Source organism: Pygocentrus nattereri, chromosome 18, assembly GCF_015220715.1.
Source record: "Pygocentrus nattereri isolate fPygNat1 chromosome 18, fPygNat1.pri, whole genome shotgun sequence".
Taxonomy (NCBI): Eukaryota; Metazoa; Chordata; class Actinopteri; order Characiformes; family Serrasalmidae; genus Pygocentrus; species Pygocentrus nattereri.
Window position 1 is genome coordinate 6,277,449 of NC_051228.1, and position 21,645 is coordinate 6,299,093.

General features: G+C 40.8%; 3 protein-coding genes across 3 annotated transcripts; 1 reads left to right on the forward strand and 2 right to left on the reverse strand.

The window, feature by feature from the left end:
- Positions 1 to 1,247: 1,247 nt before the first annotated feature.
- On the forward strand, positions 1,248 to 4,715 carry LOC108417402 (collagenase 3-like). The gene is made up of 10 exons (XM_037547499.1): positions 1,248 to 1,352; positions 1,439 to 1,689; positions 2,074 to 2,222; positions 3,053 to 3,181; positions 3,272 to 3,433; positions 3,545 to 3,680; positions 3,768 to 3,901; positions 4,137 to 4,296; positions 4,414 to 4,517; positions 4,621 to 4,715. The coding sequence occupies exons 1-10, from the start codon at positions 1,248 to 1,250 to the stop codon at positions 4,713 to 4,715; spliced, it is 1,425 nt and encodes a 474-aa protein (XP_037403396.1).
- A 3,167-nt stretch (positions 4,716 to 7,882) lies between these two features.
- Positions 7,883 to 11,959, reverse strand: LOC119266046 (collagenase 3-like). Its single transcript, XM_037547542.1, has 10 exons — positions 11,855 to 11,959; positions 10,391 to 10,641; positions 9,858 to 10,006; positions 9,416 to 9,544; positions 9,164 to 9,325; positions 8,918 to 9,053; positions 8,697 to 8,830; positions 8,302 to 8,461; positions 8,081 to 8,184; positions 7,883 to 7,977 (listed from the first exon to the last, which is right to left on the reverse strand). The coding sequence occupies exons 1-10, from the start codon at positions 11,957 to 11,959 to the stop codon at positions 7,883 to 7,885; spliced, it is 1,425 nt and encodes a 474-aa protein (XP_037403439.1).
- Positions 11,960 to 14,369: 2,410 nt separating this feature from the next.
- On the reverse strand, positions 14,370 to 17,658 carry LOC108433252 (collagenase 3-like). The gene is made up of 10 exons (XM_037547044.1): positions 17,552 to 17,658; positions 17,223 to 17,461; positions 16,680 to 16,828; positions 16,003 to 16,131; positions 15,761 to 15,922; positions 15,546 to 15,681; positions 15,320 to 15,453; positions 14,890 to 15,049; positions 14,710 to 14,813; positions 14,370 to 14,594 (listed from the first exon to the last, which is right to left on the reverse strand). The coding sequence occupies exons 1-10, from the start codon at positions 17,654 to 17,656 to the stop codon at positions 14,500 to 14,502; spliced, it is 1,413 nt and encodes a 470-aa protein (XP_037402941.1). The 5' UTR covers positions 17,657 to 17,658; the 3' UTR covers positions 14,370 to 14,499.
- Positions 17,659 to 21,645: the final 3,987 nt, after the last annotated feature.

Sequence of the window (21,645 nt, forward strand, 5' to 3'; positions counted from 1 at the left end):
CAACCCCTGCTGACAGGAACAAAGTTTTATTACACACTTCTATCTCCTAAGACTGGCTTAACCACTTCCCATTGAAGTCCCTGTAGAGAATAATAAGTCTTAGTATGTAACAAGGGATTTTAGGGGGTTCATATACTAAGTATCAGTTGCAGAACTGGAAAAATGATGTGTTTTGTTGTGAAGGATGAGTTTGAACAGAGTTACTATGGATGATGTTTTTTGGTATAGTGAGGCTATTTTGGCTGGGGAAATCCAGCTGGCTGGTGTGCTTTAAATTTAGCTTCCTTCATCATCTGTTAGTGTGTAATGATGTAAATCATACAGGTCAGTTGACTGCTACTGTGTTTCTCGTCTTTAATTGGAACTATTGCACAGTCTGTCTGATGAGGTGTTACTGGAGGCTTTTCCTAAGAAATTATTGATCTCATTTCCGTGCTAATGAAAGAAGCCCAACTCAGCAGGTTTGTTTCTTACCAAAGTTGACCATATATGTTGCTTCTTCATGGCAAAGTGGTGATTAAGAGCCTCTCATACATCACGTCTTCAGTGGCATAAAGAAGTATTACAATGTCAAATTAAAAACAAATTTTAAAGAGGTTTAAATTTTTTCTTACTTCTTACATTTTCTTTTGGGAATTTAAAGGTTGATACTTTTTTTTTTCATCTCCTTTACAGATATTGCAAAGCATACGTAAGGCATCCTTGCAAAATCAAGAAAAATCATTGCAAATATTTTGTTGAATTAAAGGATTTCCAAAAGCTGAAAGTATAGGGACAAAAAATACTCCAAAATAAATAGTTTCTTCACCAGCATTTAATATTAAGATCCGTATCACAATTAATAATTGTATCTTAAAAAAAAAACCCAGAAAGATATTAAATATGGAATAACTTTTTTTTTTAATGACATAATTTTTAAAACATTTTTTATTTTACAATGTTTAGTGTTTAGTGTAACCTGGCTAAGCCATTCTTAGGTGATAGAAGTGTGTAATAAATGATCAAACACACAAGGGATCCCGACTGCTATGTAAATATTGTCAGTAAAAAAACAAAATGTGCCAAAGTTGAAGCCTGTTGCTCAGTTATCGTAGAATATTAAAAGGAATTTACGCCAGTGATCTCAGACTTCCTTCCTCATTTTTCATTACTGTATGACTCAAAGTGTTGCTCAGTCTTTTGTCTTTGATCGTATAAAATCAGGCACTGAACTCCAAGCAGCATCAGTTTCTAGAAAGAGCAGCAACATGAAGGCGTTCTACCAGCTCTGCGTTCTCATCGGCCTGGTGATCAAGACTCACTCAGGTCCAGTACCACCCTCTATTGGTGAAGAGGACGAAGACCTGGCAAAGGTAAGAACTGTAACTCCTGCAGCTCAGAAATGCACTGGCTTTGACTCAGTCAGATTTCTAACTGCAGCTCATGTTAATTTCACCAGAATTACCTGAAGAAGTTTTACAACATGAAAGAGGAGCACACGCGGTCCGCTCGGTCCACTGACCACTCAGTCAGTGAGATGACTGAGAAGCTGAAGGAGATGCAGGAGTTTTTCAGGCTGAAAGTAACCGGAACTCTGGACACTGAGACGCTGGAAGTGATGCATAAGCCTCGCTGTGGGGTTCCAGATGTGGCTGCGTATGTCGATGCTTCTGGAAGCTACAGATGGACTAAAAACGAGCTGACCTACAGGTATGTTAGCCCTTGTAAAGCACCCAGAGCTTCCTCTCATTGTGTATCATGCAAGAATCCTATTGATGTCTGCTTCTTAACTCTAGTGTGTCTTTAAACTCTTTAGCTTAGGGGTATCAAACTGCGTTCCTTCTGGGCGAAGATCAGAGTTTTCCCTCCTCTAATAGATTCAACAAGAGTGCTAAAATCTGCAGAGCTGTAGCCTGGAAGGGACACAGTTTCACACCCCTGCTCTAGCCTATCCTCACTAACTCAAGAAAAGTTAGGCTACAGTGTTTCTTGGATCCAGATTTATGAGTTCTGCTGAATAACTCAAAAACAATTTCAACTGGTAGAAGTAAATAGTGGTCAGTGAAGATAAGATTTGTGGTGTTTTCTCCACAGGATTGAGAACTACACTCCTGACATGTCTCAGGCTGAAGTGGACCATTCCATTAAGAGAGCTTTCCAAGTCTGGGCTGACGTCACTCCCCTCAGGTTCACCCGCATTTACAGCGGTGAAGCCGATATCATGATCTCCTTTGTTGTCGGAGGTCAGTCTCCAGCTTCATCTAGTAATCTCCTCTGAAGAGTCAGCATTAATATTGGTAGCCCTTACTGTTTAGATAGAACCCATTTCTTGACAAGGTTATTCTTTCCAGTAGCTTGCTGCAGGACAGTGGACAGCTCTGTTCAACAGGTTCTTGTCCACAGGGTAGAAATGATAAAAACCAGACACTAAAATCTAAAACAACACTGACAATTAGTGGCTGATAAGCTTACGTTCCTCTCAGAAGGGAGATTTCAGTCCCGTGTTTAGTGTAGACAGTTACATCATCCTCACTGTCTTCCACAATTCAAGGCAAGATGTAGATGTTGTTGAGACAGGATGTTGACACTCGCTCTTAAAAAAGACATGAGAATGTCCACAACTTAATCATCTTCATTATCTCATTCTCCCACCTTAATAAGCCATGGCCAGAACTTCATTATATCATTTCCGTGCCTTACTGAGCCGTGGCTTTGACCTAGTTATCTCATCCCAATGCCTTACACAGTCAGAGCCATGACTTAATTGCCACAGTTTAAGTCAGAACAATGACTAAATTATCTCATCTCCACGTCTCCATGACTCATGGTTATGACTTAATTATCTTGTTAAGTCTGACTTAATTAATTACTATGACTTACCTTGTTCCCATGACTTACTATGTGGTAGCCACGAGTTAATTATCTCATCCACATGCCTTAGTACATTGTGGCCACACATTATTTTTTTGTAGAAAATAAATGTTAATTCAGCACAAAATCTCATTTTTCTCTTTAAACACTAAACACTCGTCTTCAGCTTCAGCAAAAATAAGCAGATGTTTCTTGTTTCCAGATCATGGCGATAGGTCCCCATTCGATGGACCCAATGGTATCCTGGCTCATGCCTTTGCCCCTGCTCCTGGCATTGGTGGAGATGCCCATTTTGATGATGATGAGACATTTACCTTCTCTTCTTCTAAAGGTGAGAACGGTCCCATTTGATCAAACCTAAAACATTCACAATGCAATATACAATTCAAAAGCATGCATGCCATCTATTGGTCTTCTGCAGGCTACAACCTGTTCCTGGTGGCTGCCCATGAATTCGGACACTCCTTGGGCCTTGATCATTCCAGTGATCCTGGTGCTCTGATGTTCTCCATGTACAGCTTCAGAGATGTGAAGAAATTTCTTCTGCCCCAAGACGACATCAGTAGAATTCAGGCTGTCTATGGTGAGCTTCTGAAATTGCTAATTAAATAGTAATCAACTGTGTTAGAAACATCGAGAACTTAGAACCAAAAGGAATGCAATTGTCCAATAATTAATAACTTAATTAAAACAGGTCCAAACCCTGATAAACCTGTGGACCCTGAGAAGCCTGTCCCCACACCTCCAGTCACCCCTAATGCCTGCGACCCTAAACTGGTCCTGGATGCAGTTACGATGTTCCGTGGAGAGATGATGTTCTTCAGTAAAGGGTACGCACTGAGACAAGTTTTGGACAATAATTTAAGCTCCTGAAATGAGTCAGGTCTGACCGTCTGATACTGAATTTTATTTTTCAGCTTTTACTGGCGTAATCACCCACAGAGTTCTGAGCCTGAGCAACGTCTGATCAAGAGCTTATGGCCTGAGGCTCCAGATAATATCGACGCTGCTTATGAGAGCCCATTGAATTACTTGGTGTACCTCTTTAAAGGTAACACAGCTTTAACTAAACAGTAGACCATAGAATAGAGTGTGTGTTATGCAGAGAGACACACCGGCTGCAATTTGCTGCCAGTGTAGTTCAGGTGGCACACAGCCTTGAGTGTTCTAGTGCTTTTATTCAATGTGGTATGACGTACTATTAAATCAGCTGTTGTATACACATAAGTGACATGTACTCATATAATGACTGAGAATTAATGTGGATGCCTGGTCTTGATCCTCAGGTCAGAAGGTCTGGGCTGTGAATGGTTATGATATTGTACAGGGGTTTCCCAAGACCCTCAGCAGCATGGGCCTGCCCCGTAAATTGAAGAAGATCAGCGCCGCCCTTTATGACCGGGAGACTGAAAAGACGCTGTTCTTCGTTAATAAACGTTACTACAGGTAGGAAACACCAGAATGTTTGGTAATTGCTTCAGGCAGGTAATATAAGAACGTTATGTGAAGAAAATAAAAGAGCTTTTTCATAAACTCTTAATAATTAATCAAAACATTTCACAGCTATGATGAGACCACGAAGACGATGGACAAAGGTTACCCTAAATGGGTGGAAGAACGCTTCCCGGGAATGACCGGGAAAGTTACTGCAGCTTTCCAGTACAGGGGTCAGTATTTAGCAAAACTCTTGAATGATCTGACTCATCAAATTGGACTCAAATAAACGACGTTGTTTGATGATTCTGACGTCTTGTACTCCATCTTTTTCAGATTTCACCTACCTCTTCAGCGGACCACTCGTGTTTGAGTTCGGCTACGGACGACTCCTACAAGTGACTTATAACAGCTACTTATTACCGTGCTAATCATTCTGGGTTATACACCACGCAGGCAGTGGTGCAGTAGAGCTGTAAGAACTTCTAAATTATAGAGTAAATTATTCAGTTACACATTTTATTTAACTGTCTTAAGTTAAATTTCAGTTGTGATGAAATCTTGTTGTGTTTCATGTTCTTTGTCTTTGTAATTGAATGAATTACAATTTAATAAATGAGATGCATGTTTTTAATTTAATAAAATGCTCAATGACACTTTAAAAGTACTGTGAGATTTGTTATTTTTGGTCTGTTCTTTATTTCACCACGTATGCATCTTACCACTGTGCTCATTAGGTACACCTACTTTGGATCTACACTCACTGTCCAAATTAATGCACTTTGTATTTCTACAATTACAAGAAAATACTCAGAAACAGGCTTTAGAAACAGTAAAGAAGCAAGAGAATGACTGAACCTCTGAGAGTACAATGGCTTTTTAACTGCTAATACATTCTTCAATCTGCCAAAAGGACACCTAGACCTCACCAATGGAGTTCACTGAAACCAATCAGAGAACCAAGAGATGGAAGAGCTTTATTTTAACTACAAGGATGTGGCTTAGAGCTGACTGTGCTTCTAATGTGCAAGCTCCATTTGGGGTTGGGGAAAAACAATCAAACCATCCAACTTTCAAAAATAACTTGAATAATGCCACTTGTCTTCAAAGAAAACATCAGGAACCAGTTTCAGATGCTGAACTGATAAAATTCAGAGAGGCTAAAGATAAAATTCAAAGAGCTCATCAAAGATGAATCAGAGAGGAACCTGGAAAGCATGAATAGAGAAAAAAAATGACAGAAAAGCAAAACAAAGAAGGATGAAGATCTTTCAACAAAACTACATTTCAGAGACCCTTTAAGGACAAAGGCTGATACTAAAACATCTGTAAAGATTAAGTAACTGTAAGTGAACATGGGAAAACATCACTGTTTTCCGAAACTATGAGGGATCAATAGTAACTGTCAGCTTCAGTGGGTTCAGATCATTAAGAGATGTGATCAGATACTCTATCATGAGGAACTTTTAGAATAGGGAAAACATTTAGGGAAATGGAAAATAAGAGCAGTTCCACATTGGCTAAGGAGTTAGACAGGGCTGCCAATTATCAGCGTAATGGTTTATCCTGAATATGCTGAATGTATACTAAGAGAAGCAGGACTGGAGGAAGATGATCACGGACTCAAGATTGATGGAAGAACATGCAGATGATACAACACTTATACTGGATTATTCATCATCATTATCAGTTTTGATTATTCACTGACCAGGCTTCGGCTGGCTAGTTAGTCAGTAAGTCCGTCAGTAAGTTAGTTAAACAGGATAAAACGACTCCAACGACACCCGTTGATCCTGGTCACACTGCAATAAGGTCTTGTTCAGAAAGCCCAAATCCTTTTTCTTTTTGGCATATCCAGATTAATGTTTGATAGTCTGGATAGCAAAAATCCACATGAAATCCAATTCCATTCTACTCCATTCCAACGTTTCAATTCAGATTTTTACAGATACATGTCAGTCTGGACGGCCTGAACACTCAAATCGGATTTCATAGTTTATTTGTATCACTCACAAGATGTCAGTGATGTCAAATTACAGATGCTAAAGATGCTGGGATTCAAGGAGAGTGTCAAACATTTATGCTTACATCAGTAAACACCAGTTTTTAAGAGCCTGGAGGATGAGATGTTTTACCTCCGTTTCTCCTGCATCTGTGTTTGGAACCCACATCACCAGCATTGCTATGCAGCTATTGACACCGATGTCTACCACATCAACCCATGCAGATAGGCTGGTGATGTCTGGACACACAAATCCGATCTGATCACTTACAGATTACAGCATAGACAGTCGTCTCAAAAGACCTGATTTAAGAAACAAATCTGATGTGCCTGCAGTCTGAACAGAGCCCAAGAGTCTCTTTTTTATCTACAGGCAGCCTGACGTCAATTGACGTTTGTGCACAATCATTCAATATCAGAATGATACAGTTTCAGGCCCCAACAACAAATGTGGACTGAAAAATGGAAAAGCTTTCCGATGAAGCTCAAAAATGGACAAGACCTGCTAACAAGACTGTCATGCCAAGTCTGGAAATGAGAAGGAGCATGGTCTTCCAAACAAGGATCAAACAAATGATTGGCTGATTAACTTCATGCAGCCAAAGCAATGTCTGTATTTCTAGACATCCCTTAATTGAATTCTTCAAAATGTTGCACCATGAGATGAAAGTGCTCCATTTCAATTGCAAAGACATAGCCTGGAGCTGATTGTGGAGCAGATCTCAAATATTCTAATATGTAAGCTTCAACTGAAGCTGAGAAAATACAATTAAACCATCACACTTCCAAAATATGACCGGGAGAACCTGCCACCTGTCTTCAAAGAAAAAATCAATAACTCATTTCCGATGATGGACATAACTGATAAAGATCTAGAGGAGCTTTGGCTGGAACAAAGACGACCTAGGAACAGTGAAAATGAGAAAGATGTCAAAGTGGGTGACAGAAGATACAAAAAAGAGAAAATAAGGCAAAATATTTTAAGAGAACCAAAGAACTAAACCGTTAATTTCAGAGAGTGTCCAGGACAACAATCAGTACTACTAAAACAGAAAATAAAGGATTGTTTTCCAGCAAATATATGAGATCAAAAATATATTTCAGCCTTGAGTGGGTGTATTAAGAAGTTAAGCAAGTTAAGCAGTGAAAAAGCCATTGTACACTCAGAGGTTCAGTCATTCTCTTGCTTCTTTACTGTTTCTAAAGCCTGTTTCTGAGTATTTTCTTGTAATTGTAGAAATACAAAGTGCATTAAATTGGACAGTGAGTGTAGATCCAAAGTAGGTGTACCTAATGAGCACAGTGGTAAGATGCATACGTGGTGAAATAAAGAACAGACCAAAAATAACAAATCTCACAGTACTTTTAAAGTGTCATTGAGCATTTTATTAAATTAAAAACATGCATCTCATTTATTAAGTTGTAATTCATTCAATTACAAAGACAAAGAACATGAAAAACAACAAGATTTCATCACAACTGAAATTTAACTTAAGACAGTTAAATAAAATGTGTAACTGAATAATTTACTCTATAATTTAGAAGTTCTTACAGCTCTACTGCACCACTGCCTGCGTGGTGTATAACCCAGAATGATTAGCACGGTAATAAGTAGCTGTTATAAGTCACTTGTAGGAGTCGTCCGTAGCCGAACTCAAACACGAGTGGTCCGCTGAAGAGGTAGGTGAAATCTGAAAAAGATGGAGTACAAGACGTCAGAATCTTCAAACAACGTCGTTTATTTGAGTCCAATTTGATGAGTCAGATCATTCAAGAGTTTTGCTAAATACTGACCCCTGTACTGGAAAGCTGCAGTAACTTTCCCGGTCATTCCCGGGAAGCGTTCTTCCACCCATTTAGGGTAACCTTTGTCCATCGTCTTCGTGGTCTCATCATAGCTGTGAAATGTTTTGATTAATTATTAAGAGTTTATGAAAAAGCTCTTTTATTTTCTTCACATAACGTTCTTATATTACCTGCCTGAAGTAATTACCAAACATTCTGGTGTTTCCTACCTGTAGTAACGTTTATTAACGAAGAACAGCGTCTTTCCAGTCTCCCGGTCATAAAGGGCGGCGCTGATCTTCTTCAATTTACGGGGCAGGCCCATGCTGCTGAGGGTCTTGGGAAACCCCCGTACAATATCGTAACCATGCACAGCCCAGACCTTCTGACCTGAGGATCAAGACCAGGCATCCACATTAGTTCTCAGTCATTATATGAGTACATGTCACTTATGTGTATACAACAGCTGATTTAATAGTACGTCATACCACATTGAATAAAAGCACTAGAACACTCAAGGCTGTGTGCCACCTGAACTACACTGGCAGCAAATTGTAGCCGGTGTGTCTCTCTGCATAACACACACTCTATTCTATGGTCTACTGTTTAGTTAAAGCTGTGTTACCTTTAAAGAGGTACACCAAGTAATTCAATGGGCTCTCATAAGCAGCGTCGATATTATCTGGAGCCTCAGGCCATAAGCTCTTGATCAGACGTTGCTCAGGCTCAGAACTCTGTGGGTGATTACGCCAGTAAAAGCTGAAAAATAAAATTCAGTATCAGACGGTCAGACCTGACTCATTTCAGGAGCTTAAATTATTGTCCAAAACTTGTCTCAGTGCGTACCCTTTACTGAAGAACATCATCTCTCCACGGAACATCGTAACTGCATCCAGGACCAGTTTAGGGTCGCAGGCATTAGGGGTGACTGGAGGTGTGGGGACAGGCTTCTCAGGGTCCACAGGTTTATCAGAGTTTGGACCTGTTTTAATTAAGTTATTAATTATTGGACAATTGCATTCCTTTGGTTCTAAGTTCTCGATGTTTCTAACACAGTTGATTACTATTTAATTAGCAATTTCAGAAGCTCACCATAGACAGCCTGAATTCTACTGATGTCGTCTTGGGGCAGAAGAAATTTCTTCACATCTCTGAAGCTGTACATGGAGAACATCAGAGCACCAGGATCACTGGAATGATCAAGCCCCAAGGAGTGTCCGAATTCATGGGCAGCCACCAGGAACAGGTTGTAGCCTGCAGAAGACCAATAGATGGCATGCATGCTTTTGAACTGTATATTGCATTGTGAATGTTTTAGGTTTGATCAAATGGGACCGTTCTCACCTTTAGAAGAAGAGAAGGTAAATGTCTCATCATCATCAAAATGGGCATCTCCACCAATGCCAGGAGCAGGGGCAAAGGCATGAGCCAGGATACCATTGGGTCCATCGAGTGGGGACCTATCGCCATGATCTGGAAACAAGAAACATCTGCTTATTTTTGCTGAAGCTGAAGACGAGTGTTTAGTGTTTAAAGAGAAAAATGAGATTTTGTGCTGAATTAACATTTATTTTCTACAAAAAAATAATGTGTAGCCACAATGTACTAAGGCATGTGGATGAGATAATTAACTCGTGGCTACCACATAGTAAGTCATGGGATGTCCTGCAGCAAGCTACTGGAAAGAATAACCTTGTCAAGAAATGGGTTCTATCTAAACAGTAAGGGGTACCAATATTAATGCTGACTCTTCAGAGGAGATTACTAGATGAAGCTGGAGACTGACCTCCGACAACGAAGGAGATCATGATATCGGCTTCACCGCTATAAATGCGGGTGAACCTGAGGGGAGTGACGTCAGCCCAGACTTGGAAAGCTCTCTTAATGGAATGGTCCACTTCAGCCTGAGACATGTCAGGAGTGTAGTTCTCAATCCTGTGGAGAAAACACCACAAATCCTATCTTCACTGACCACTATTTACTTCTACCAGTTGAAATTGTTTTTGAGTTATTCAGCAGAACTCATAAATCTGGATCCAAGAAACACTGTAGCCTAACTTTTCTTGAGTTAGTGAGGATAGGCTAGAGCAGGGGTGTGAAACTGTGTCCCTTCCAGGCTACAGCTCGGCAGATTTTAGCACTCTTGTTGAATCTATTAGAGGAGGGAAAACTCTGATCTTCGCCCAGAAGGAACGTAGTTTGATACCCCTAAGCTAAAGAGTTTAAAGACACACTAGAGTTAAGAAGCAGACATCAATAGGATTCTTGCATGATACACAATGAGAGGAAGCTCTGGGCGCTTTACAAGGGCTAACATACCTGTAGGTCAGCTCGTTTTTAGTCCATCTGTAGCTTCCAGAAGCATCGACATACGCAGCCACATCTGGAACCCCACAGCGAGGCTTATGCATCACTTCCAGCGTCTCAGTGTCCAGAGTTCCAGTCACTTTCAGCCTGAAAAACTCCTGCATCTCCTTCAGCTTCTCACCCATCTTACTGACTGAGTGGTCAGTGGACCGAGCGGACCGCGTGTGCTCCTCTTTCATGTTGTAAAACTTCTTCAGGTAATTCTGGTGAAATTGACATGATCTGCCATCAAGAATTGAACTTAACTTGAAACATATTTTAAAGCTGCAGTCATTACATTTCTTACCTTTGCCAGGTCGTCCTCCTCCTTGCCAATATTTGCAGGTATTGGACCTGAGTGAGTCTTGATCACCAGGCCAATGAGAATGCAGAGCTGATAGAAAGCCTTCATCTTAGTTGTCCTTCAGAACTGTTCTTGTTCAAGTTTTGCTGTCTGCTTTTATATGATTAAGGATAAAAGCTTGAGCAACACTTTGAGTCATACAATTAAGAAAGATAAGGACGCCAGGTGACTGTTTGCCATCAGGCCCACATCAAGACCTGTCTGAGCCCCTGTAAAATTCTTGTGAACAGGACCCACCCAAATAGCTATGTACATTTTGTGCCCCTGCCTGATCTGTGCCAGGAATCTTTTTTATGATTGTGCTTTGTGTGAGTGTGGGAAAGCCTTTTTGTCTGATTTATGGTAGCATTTGCATATTGTATACAGGCAGATCACTACATAGGAATGCCATACAGAGGGGGGTGGAAAGTCTGAGTATGAGATGACCTATACATGTATAGTTATTTTTCACAATATATATTTTTATGTGGATTTCTACAAGTGCCAGGAGTCATTTAACATCATGTTTATATCAATATAAATAGTTCTTTGACTTAGAAGCTGACAAGAACCCATGGCAAGTGTATAATAGCCTACCTTTTCTCAGGCAATTAATTAAATTAGATTATTTAGCTAGTAATGAAACTGATTAGTTGTCAGCAGGCAAGCTTGGTAGGTTTGCCCAGTGGTGAATCATCACCCTGAGCCCTCTTCAAGGACTTCTCTGAAGGCTCAATATGTTTGAGTAAAAAAGGATAAAAGTCATTTATTTTATTTGAAGTGGTTCAGTCTGACATCGCATTGCAATCGTGCAATTGCCCCAGACTCTCTAAGGTATTCTAGCTGGCACTGGTATGTCAGGACTATATGCCTGAGTGTATCATGAGCGTATTTCGGTCACTTTCAGCCTGAAAAACTCATCTCACTCATCTCACTGACTGAGTGGTCAGTGGACCGAGCGGACCGCGTGTGCTCCTCTTTCATGTTGTAAAACTTCTTCAGGTAATTCTGGTGAAATTAACATGAGCTGCAGTTAGAAATCTGACTGAGTCAAAGCCAGTGCATTTCTGAGCTGCAGGAGTTACAGTTCTTACCTTTGCCAGGTCTTCGTCCTCTTCACCAATAGAGGGCAGTACTGGACCTGAGTGAGTCTTGATCACCAGGCCGATGAGAACGCAGAGCTGGTAGAACGCCTTCATGTTGCTGCTCTTTCTAGAAACTGATGCTGTTTGGAGTTCAGTGCCTGATTTTATACAATCAAAGACAAAAGACTGAGCAACACTTTGAGTCATACAGTAATGAAAAATGAGGACACGGCGTCCGTAGTTTCCAAAAAGAATTTTAAATCTTGATTCATCTGACCACAGAACAGTTTTCCTTCTTGCTTCAGTTCATTTTAAATGAGCTTTGACCCAGAGAAGACGGCAGCGTTTCTGCATTGTGTTGACATACCGCTTTTTCGTTGCATGAAACATGTTGCATGATTAACTTGAATTTGTGGACTGTAGGGCGAACTGTGTCCAAAGACAAATGATTTCCGGACGTGTTCCTGAGCCCGTGGAGTGATTTCCAGTACAGAATCATGCCTGTTTTTACTGCAGTGCCCCTGAGGACTGCTCTAGGGTTCGAACCTGCGACCTTCCGGTCACGAGGCTGGTTCCCTAACCTCCAGCCCACGACTGCCCCCCAATATGGAATAACTTTAATATTTTGAAACAAGGACACTATTTTTTATTTCTAGTTGAAGGTTCATTCTGTACTTTACTGCCTGTACATTTCAGTAGTGTAACTACACCTTGAGGTATGACATCCATAAAGTAGAGAATTCTTTTGGAGTGCTGGAGAAGTTGTATGGAGATAATACACTTGGAATTATTGAACAGGAGTCCCGAGAGTTAAATAACTCCATAACTATGAAACTAATTATCAAAGAAGATTGAATTATTTTTGTAAAAGATATCACATAAAATTAAGCATAAAACTGCTCAAAAATAAGAGAATTTGTGCAGGTTTGCATGATAATTTATCAATATTGTAGTTGCACATTAATAAAACGGTCAAACTGCCTGGTCAATTATTTGCGCACATTCTCAGTTTGGACCTGTATCCACTGGCATCACGTTCACCATTAGAACTCAAGCTCCAAGAGGTTTGATGTTGATATTAAAACTCTGAGAAAGTTCTAATCATGTACTTCTTCACTGTTCAGGTTGTAGACCCCCCAAGCTGTGCTGAAGGTGTGGACACCTTGGTGTGGACATATCCTGTCTTGGCTCATTGCCCAGTGTTGCATGTACCACAATGATGAGGTAACTGGTGGGAGATGTGACCAGTGAAAAATGGATCATCATATTTACTAAGAAAGCTGAGCATCCAGGTTACGTACAGTAGTTCCCTCATCTGTCATGTCGCATATGATTTTGTCAGCATCATGAGTGTCTTCTGATTGGTCAAACCAAACTACATATAATACTGGGCTTCCTCGAGGAGAGGTTTGGAAAGGGTTAAACAAACACACTAACATCCAGAAAATCACTACTATATATATATATATATATATATATATATATATATATATATATATATCATTGTTAATTAATATTCTATACATTTTGTTTATCCAAATATTAACACTTTTTCATCGCAGTGTTTACATATATTGTTGCCTAGTTGTGGTGTGAGTGCAGGCTGCAGCGTTTTGTTTGGTGTTTGTTTATCTGCAGTCCACATTTTCAGTTTTAAGAGTAGTAGAGCGTTTGTGTTTTTCAGGAGCACCTTGACTATATTATTATTGTGGCGTGGCAAAATCAGAAAGGAGTGCATGTGGATTTTAGGCTGTTTGTGGCACTTGTTATTCCTTTACAGGGAATTCTGAGTTTTTCAGTAAATCTTAGTTAGACTTGATCTTCAAATTGTCTGAGTCCTTGGAAACCCCCCCTAATACCTGTACCTAATAAAGTGGCCGGTGAGTGTATATTAAATTGAACCACTTATGGTTCAAATGGGTGTGTTACTAAAGGAAGAGCTGTGTTTGTTCTTCTGTTGTTATCAACAATCACACTGCAAAACAATATACGGCTCCTCGTAATAAGTTTTTTCTTATTATAATTCATAAAAGCATGACCAATACCCGCATAATATCTGCTCATTGGTGGTCCAGTGGAAATCCTGACCACTGATGAACAGACTAGATGATGCAGAGAAAGAGACGGACTGTGGTCTTTAATTCTTAAGTGGTAAGTGGAGCTGATAAAATGGACAGTGAGTGTAGGCACAAAGTGGGTGGATGTAGTGAGTGTAGTTTCCAGAAACTTGAGCGCTGATTTAAAGAACAGTTGATAGTGAAAAAAGATGACCCACAACAGTTGGATCGATGGGCGGATGTTCCTCTTGTCTTTGCATGTTTTGTTTTGGCTTCCTTAGTGCCTTTAGTTTACAGTGACACAGCAGAGCATTTGGAAATGTGCATAAAAGATCAATCACACGGTTCTTTTAAATGGTCCATGAACTTTTTATTAAAATATTAAAAATCTGTCTCAAAGAGTTGCACACATTCAAAACACAAGAGAAATGGTAATAAAAGAGACAACAGAACACCTAAAACAACAAACTTGTCAGAGAAATGAAAAATAATTTAAATCAGTTAAATAAAATATATAACTGAATAATTTACTCTATAATTTAGATGTTGCCATGGCTCTGCTGCACCACTGCCTGCGTGGCATATAAACCGCAATGATTAACATGGCAAGAAGTAGTTGTTACTGAGCACACGTAGGAGTCGTCCATAGCCGAACTCAAACATGCGTGGTCCGCTGTAGAGGTAGGTGAAACCTGGAAAAAGACGGAGAGCAACATTGTAAACCGCTATAAAACAAACGGGTTTATTTTAGTCCAATTTGACGAGTCAGATTATTCATGACTTTCTTTGAATTTGTTAAATACTCACCCCTGTACTGGAAAGCTGCAGTAACTTTTCCGGTCATTCCTGGGAAGTCGTCTTCCACACGTTTAGGGTAACCTTCGTCCATCTTCTTCGTGGTGCCATCATAGCTATAAAATGTTTCCATTAGTTAGTAACAGTCTATTAAAAAGCTCTTGTATTACCAAATATTCTGGTGTTTCCTACCTGTAGTAACGGTCATTAACGAAGAACAGCGTCTTTCCAGACTCCTGGTCATAAAGAGCGGCACTGATCTTCTTCACTTTAGGGGGCAGGCCCATGCTGCTGAGGGTCTTGGGATACCCTTTTGCAATGTCGTAACCATAGAAAGCCCAGACCTTCTGACCTGAGGATCAAGACCAGGCATCCACGTTAACTCTCAACTAGTAAGACTTTCACTGTATACAATATATATCAGTCATTTAGCAACTAGTTTTGACCATACAATCTGATTACATTAAAAAAATACTGGGCCAAAAAAAAGCACAATTTTTTTCCAGAATACTTTGTACTTCTGCTAAATAACAACAATGGTTGCTTTACTCTAAGCTGCCAGAACTTCAAAGCTGTTATGTAAAAGCAATACAACATTTCTCCTCATGTCCGGTTATCTTACCCTTAATGAAGTACACCAAGTCATCTGACGGACTCTCATAAGCGGCGTCAATATTCTCTGGAGCCTCAGGCCAGAAGCTCTTGATCAGATGTTGCTCAGACTGGTAACTGAGTGGCTGATTACGCCAGAAGAGGCTGAAAAAAAAAACTGAGTATCAGATTGGAAGGCCTAAATCCTTAAGGAGATCATGTAACATCTCAAACTATATATTTAGTTCAATCTGTACCTGTTCTTGAAGAAGATCATCTCTCCCCGCAGCAGCGTAACTGCATCCAGGACCAGCTTCGGGTCACAGGCGTTAGGGGTGACTGGAGCTGTGGGTTTAGGCTCTTCAGGGTCAACAGGTACTTCAGTGTTTCGCCCTGTTGAAAAAAATTCAGGTTGTTAATTAAATATTGGACAAAACCTGAAGTTACATGTTTGACTTTAATTAGAGCTTACCATAGATTGCCTGAATTCCATTGACATCATCTTGGGGCAGAACAAAGGTCTTGACATCCCTGAAGCTGTACGAAGGATACATCAGAGCACCGGGATCCCCGGAATGTTCAAGGCCCAAGGCATGTCCGAACTCATGGGCAGCCACCAGGAACAGGTTGTATCCTGTAGCAGACCAATAAACGTTGGCATACATGGCATCGTATTGTATGTTTTACTGTGAATATTACTGTGACCATATTTACCATTAGAAGATGAGAAGGTAAAAGACTCATCATCATCAAAATGGGCGTCTCCACCAATGCCAGGACCAGGAAAAAAGGCATGAGCCAAGAAACCATGTGGTCCATCAAATGGGTAGCCATCCCCATGATCTGGATAAAGAAAACATTTAGTTTATTTCTGGAAACCTGAGGATATGAGTTCTGAAAGAGAACGTGCCTGTGAAATTAATACCATCTTAAATCTACCCTGCAAACAAGAACTTGGGGGGTTTATCACAAAGCAAGATCTCAGTTTGGCCAGACAACTTAAACCTAAAGTAAAGCCTGCTCAACAAAGAGAGCTGAAGGACAGTCATGTTGGACAGTTCTCAAATTTTGGGTTTAGTTATCCGACTAACTCAGAAATCCTGCTTTGTGAGATTCTCCCCTGATCAACAGAGTCTGATGCTGCAGTAACACAGTGATCTTGCCTGTAAGAGCCCTGCTAGAACAGCGTAGACCAACATGGCTGGTCACCACCAAAACCAGTATATATTGTGTTTTGGATGCTGTTCAGCCAGAAAGATCATGCTGGGTGACCTGCATAAACCAATTTAGACCAGCATGGGATCTGTTTTTTTTCAGTGCTGAGGTACCAATATGAATGGCTACAGGTATCTGATAATAATTCTTTGGTGGCGATCAAACAGGAGACTGACCTCTGACCACGAAGGAGATCATGATGTCAGCTACACCACTGTAAATGCGGGTGAACCTGAGGGGAGTGACGTCAGCCCAGACTTTAAAAGCTCTCTCAATAGAGCTGTCCACTTCAGCCTGAGACATGTCAGGAGTGTAGTTCTCAATTCTGTGGTGGAAAGAAATCACAAAGTCTTACTGACCCCTTTAAACAACAGCTTTACAGAAACCTGGGCCAGTTTCTCTAATGACCAGGCCTAGGGTGACTGTGGCAAGGAGAAACCTTCTAACAGCCTGAGGAAGAAACACCATTGTGTACTTGGAAGAGCTATCATTAAGATAAAGACACCATTCACCTAAAACACTGGGCAATAATCAGTGTTGATACTTAAGTTTAAGTCTTACATCCACAATATACAGATTACAATAGAAACACTGAGAGGAACCAAGAGAAACATTGAGAGGAACCAAGAGAAACACTGAGAGGAACCGAGAGAAACACTGGGAAGAACCAAGAGAAACACAGAGAAACCTTTCAACCCTCAGCCACACCTGCTACGTACCTGTAGGTCAGCTGGTTTGTTTTCCATTTGAGGTTTCCAGGAACAACAGCATACGCAGCCACGTCTGGAACCCCACAGCGAGGCTTCTTCATCACCTCCAGCGTCTCAGCGTCCAGAGTTCCGGTCACTTCCAGCCCAAAAAACTCCTGCATCTCCCTCAGCTTCTCACTCATCTCGCTGACCATGCGCCCAAAGGATCTTGTGCTCTCTTTCATGTTGTACAACTTCTTCAAGTAATTCTGGTGAAATTGACATGATCTGCAGTTAGAAATCTGACGGAATCAAAGCCAAATGTACTTTTAAGTTAATAAGCCAATGTATCTTCTTACCTTTGCCAGGTCCTCCTCCTCTTCACCAATAGAGGGCGGTACTGGACCTGAGTGAGTCTTGATCACCAGGCCGATGAGAATGCAGAGCTGGTAGAACGCCTTCATGTTGCTGCTCGTTTGAGAAGCTGATGCTGTCTGGAGTTCGCTGCCTGCTTTTATATGGTAAAGGACTAAAGATTGGGCAACGCTTCAAGTCACACAGTGATGAAATATGGGGAAGGAAATCCCAGATGACTGATGGGCATAAATCAGCAGCATAAATCAGCATAAGCAGCAGAATTTGGTCCAATTTCATGTCATAACAAATATTGTTTTGATGTAAACTCTTCTATTTATTTATTGTGAAGTCAAAATATAACTATGATGTTCATAAATCAGTCTTTACTTGAATTTTGTAAAATTTCATTTAGGAAGATGAGAGAAAATAAATTAAAAACTTAATGAGAGATATTTTTAATGTCAAATCTGAACTAACTATGATGACCATTTATGACTGTATTTTTAAAAAATGATTGAATTATGTTTTGCTGAAAGAAGTAATGGTAATGTGTGCTAAAACTCTTTTATAAGTCAGATATGACTAAAGTAATATTTAATAATATTATAACTTTTTATTATATAATAATATAATAAAGTTTATTTTTATGTCATTCCATGATCTTTAACCACTCATAAATGTGTAAACTGATAACCCCATAATGATCCTCCCACTGTCCTAACACATGCAGTCAGGCCAGTTAGACACACTAAAGTGCGTCTGGGTGTGAATGAGCGTGAATGTGTCTGTTTGCCCTGCAATGGACTGGCGACTCATCCATAAATCTGAAAAAATATACATTTACTTTGGGGACTATTTTGCCTTACAACACCCTGCATGTACCCCTCCACCACAAATGGATTAAAATAAATGGATTTAGATAAATTTTTAGTCAATCCTTTATCACAAAACCTTCACTGGGCTTTATGTCACACTAGTGAATTCATAACCATTTCCTGTGATAACTTTCTGTGAGGGAGATTTCAGAGGTATAAAACTCTTCAGACGTCTGGTTCACCACTGCTGTGGTCACTAATGACTCTCTTCAAACTACTATGGACTTTGTCACAGCTAAATGATTTAATTATGCAAAAAAATTCACAAAATGTATTTAATGTCACATCAGTCTGCTGGGCAAAGACTCCAGACAGACTGTCTGGGTGCTTCATTTCCTTCTAACAATGATCAACCAAACAGAACAAATTAGTTGCACAAACATCTTTTGTTTTCCTATAAACTGTGGCTAGTTTGGCTGGGAAACTCACACTGGCATAGCTTTAAAATTACACATCAGCTTCCCTCGTCATCTGTCATGGTGAGGTGAGACATCCATCATACAGTTCTCTTTCACAGTGCACGTTCCGTGGTTTCTAGTGTGACGTCACTGACCACAGCTGGTCTCATATCCACGCTGCTGAAGGAAGTCCCCCTCAGCAGGTTTGGACTTGTTTTCTAAGTTGAGCCATTTACACTTTAAGCCTTTGCTCAAGGCAAAGAGACTTGGACCAATTGGACACATTTTCAGTTTGACGCTGTATCTGCTGACGTCATGTTTGTCAATAGAAATGTAGCTTGAAGAGATTTGATGTTCATATTGAAACTTTGAGGAACTGCTAATCAAGCACTTTTTCCTGGTTCAGGTTATACATCCCCTAAGATATTTGCTACATACACAATACTACCAAAAGTATCAACCTGTCTGCCTTCACACGCATATGAAAGTGAGTGACATCCCATTCTTAATCTATAGGGTTTAATATGATGTTGGCCCACCCTTTGCAGCTATAACAACTTCAACTCTTCGGGGAAGGCTTTCCGCAAGGGTTAGGAGTGTGTTTATGGGGATTTTGGACCGTTCTTCCAGAAGCACATTGGTGAGGTCAGACACTGATGTTGGATGAGAAGGTCTGGCTCGCAGTCTCCGCTCTAATTCATCCCAAAGGTGTTCTATCAGGTTGAGGTCAAGACTCTGTGCAGGCCAGTCAAGTTCTTCCACACCAACCTTCCTCATCCATGTCTTTATGGACCTGCTTTGTGCACTGGTGCGCAGTCATGTTGGAACAGGAAGGGGCCGTCCCCAAACTGTTCCCACAAAGTTGGGAGCATGAAATTGTCCAAAATCTCTTGGTGCTGAAGCTTTAAGAGTTCCTTTTACTGGAACTAAGGGGCCGAGCCCAACTCCTGGAAAACAACCCCACACCGTAATCCCCCTCCACAACACTTTACACTTGGCACAATGCAGTCAGACAAGTTCTCCTGGCAACCGCCAAACACAGACTCATCCATCGGATTGCCGGATGGAGAAGCGTGATTCATCACTCCAGAGAACACGTCTCCACTGCTCTCCACTGAGTCCATTGGCGGCACATTATACCACGGCATTTAATGCTTTGCATTGCGCTTGGTGATGTAAGGCTTGGATGCAGCTGCTCGGCCATGGAAACCCATTCCATGAAGCTCTCCATGCTGTTCTTGAGCTGATATGAAGTCCACATGAAGTTTGGAGGTCTGTAGCAATTCACTCTGCAGAAAGTTGGTGACCTCTGCGTACTATGCGCCTCAGCATCCGCTGACCCCGCTCTGTCATTTTACTTCGTGGCCGAGTTGCTGTCGTTCCCAATCACTTCCACTTTATTATAATACCACTGACAGTGGACTGTGGAATATTTAGTAGTGAGGAAATTTCACGACTGGAGTTGTTGCACAGGTGGCGTCCGATCACGGCACCACGCTGGAATTCACTGAGCTCCTGAGAGCGACTCATTCTTTCACTAATGTCTGTAGAAGCAGTCTGCAGGTCTAGGGGCTCGGCTTTATACACCTGTGGCCATGGAAGTGATTGGAACACCTGAATTCAATGATTTGGTTGGCTGAGTGAAAACTTTTGGAAACACAGTGTATGTTTGGGTATATCCTGTCTTCACTTGCTGCCTCGTGTTTATGGATGTGGTGATTGGTTTTTGAAGCATCCAGTGACAAATGGTTTGTATTGCAAACTGACAACACTGAATAGCCTGGTTGGGTTCAGTAGTTCTGCAGTTTGGTTCTCTTCTTTTCTTTCATGATTTGTTGATATCGTATGACTTTATTAACGTTTATCACTTGTAATAAATGGTTGTATTTCTCTCTCACAGACTAGTGTGGACGAAACCAGTCCTGCGTGATCGTTGATGCAAAAAAAAGGAGACGAGTAGATCAGACTGAAGTGAAACAAACAGAGTTTTATTACAGAATTCTGGAGACGTTACAAACAGAGAACATGCATCATGTATCTCCCAAGTAAGCTCTGACCTCCCAGTGTGTTCTGACTCCTTTTACACCCTGAAGCTGAATATGTGTGTGCGTATAAGCTAAACCTAAATGTGTACATGTTCCTGTTCAATGGGTGCAATGGACATATGGTTTAACATATAAGGATGTGAAAACCTCATGTTCTAACGAAAACCTCATGTTCTAACAGATAAGCGCAGACCTACTTCAGTTTTTGGCCTTGGCCGGTTTCCTGTTGTTGCGTACATCTCTGCATGTTTGGCACATGCTGTCTGTTCGTCGCCTGCCCTGCCATGCGAATGTCATAACTCTTTAATGCTAAGCGTGAGTTAATGCCTTCTGATATTAATGCTTAAAAGTATACTACTAAACATATTAATGCGTAAAAGTATTCTACTAAAGATGGAAAAATCCACAATTCCCCCTTTTGACCTTTCCTCTGAAAGGTCAATCCTCACACGTATTCCGTGCCCCCCAGGTTAAGCGTAATATCTGCTGCCGGATCATCGTCGTCGCCTTCGTCCCCACTATCGTGTCCCTTTCCCAGTAGAGGCATTATAATAGCCCCTTTAGCTCCTGCTTGTGAAACATTGAGGTGATGAATCTCTCTGCTAACGTCCTAATGCAGGGAACACAACAACAGCCGCATGTAATGAGGATGGCCAAAAATACAGCGATCGGCGTGCATAGCGAAATAAACATGGCTTTCCATTTGCCAAACACCTTATCTAACCATCCCATGATGACGTTGTCCAGCCCCGAGTTGTCATGCATTTCTTTGGAGAGA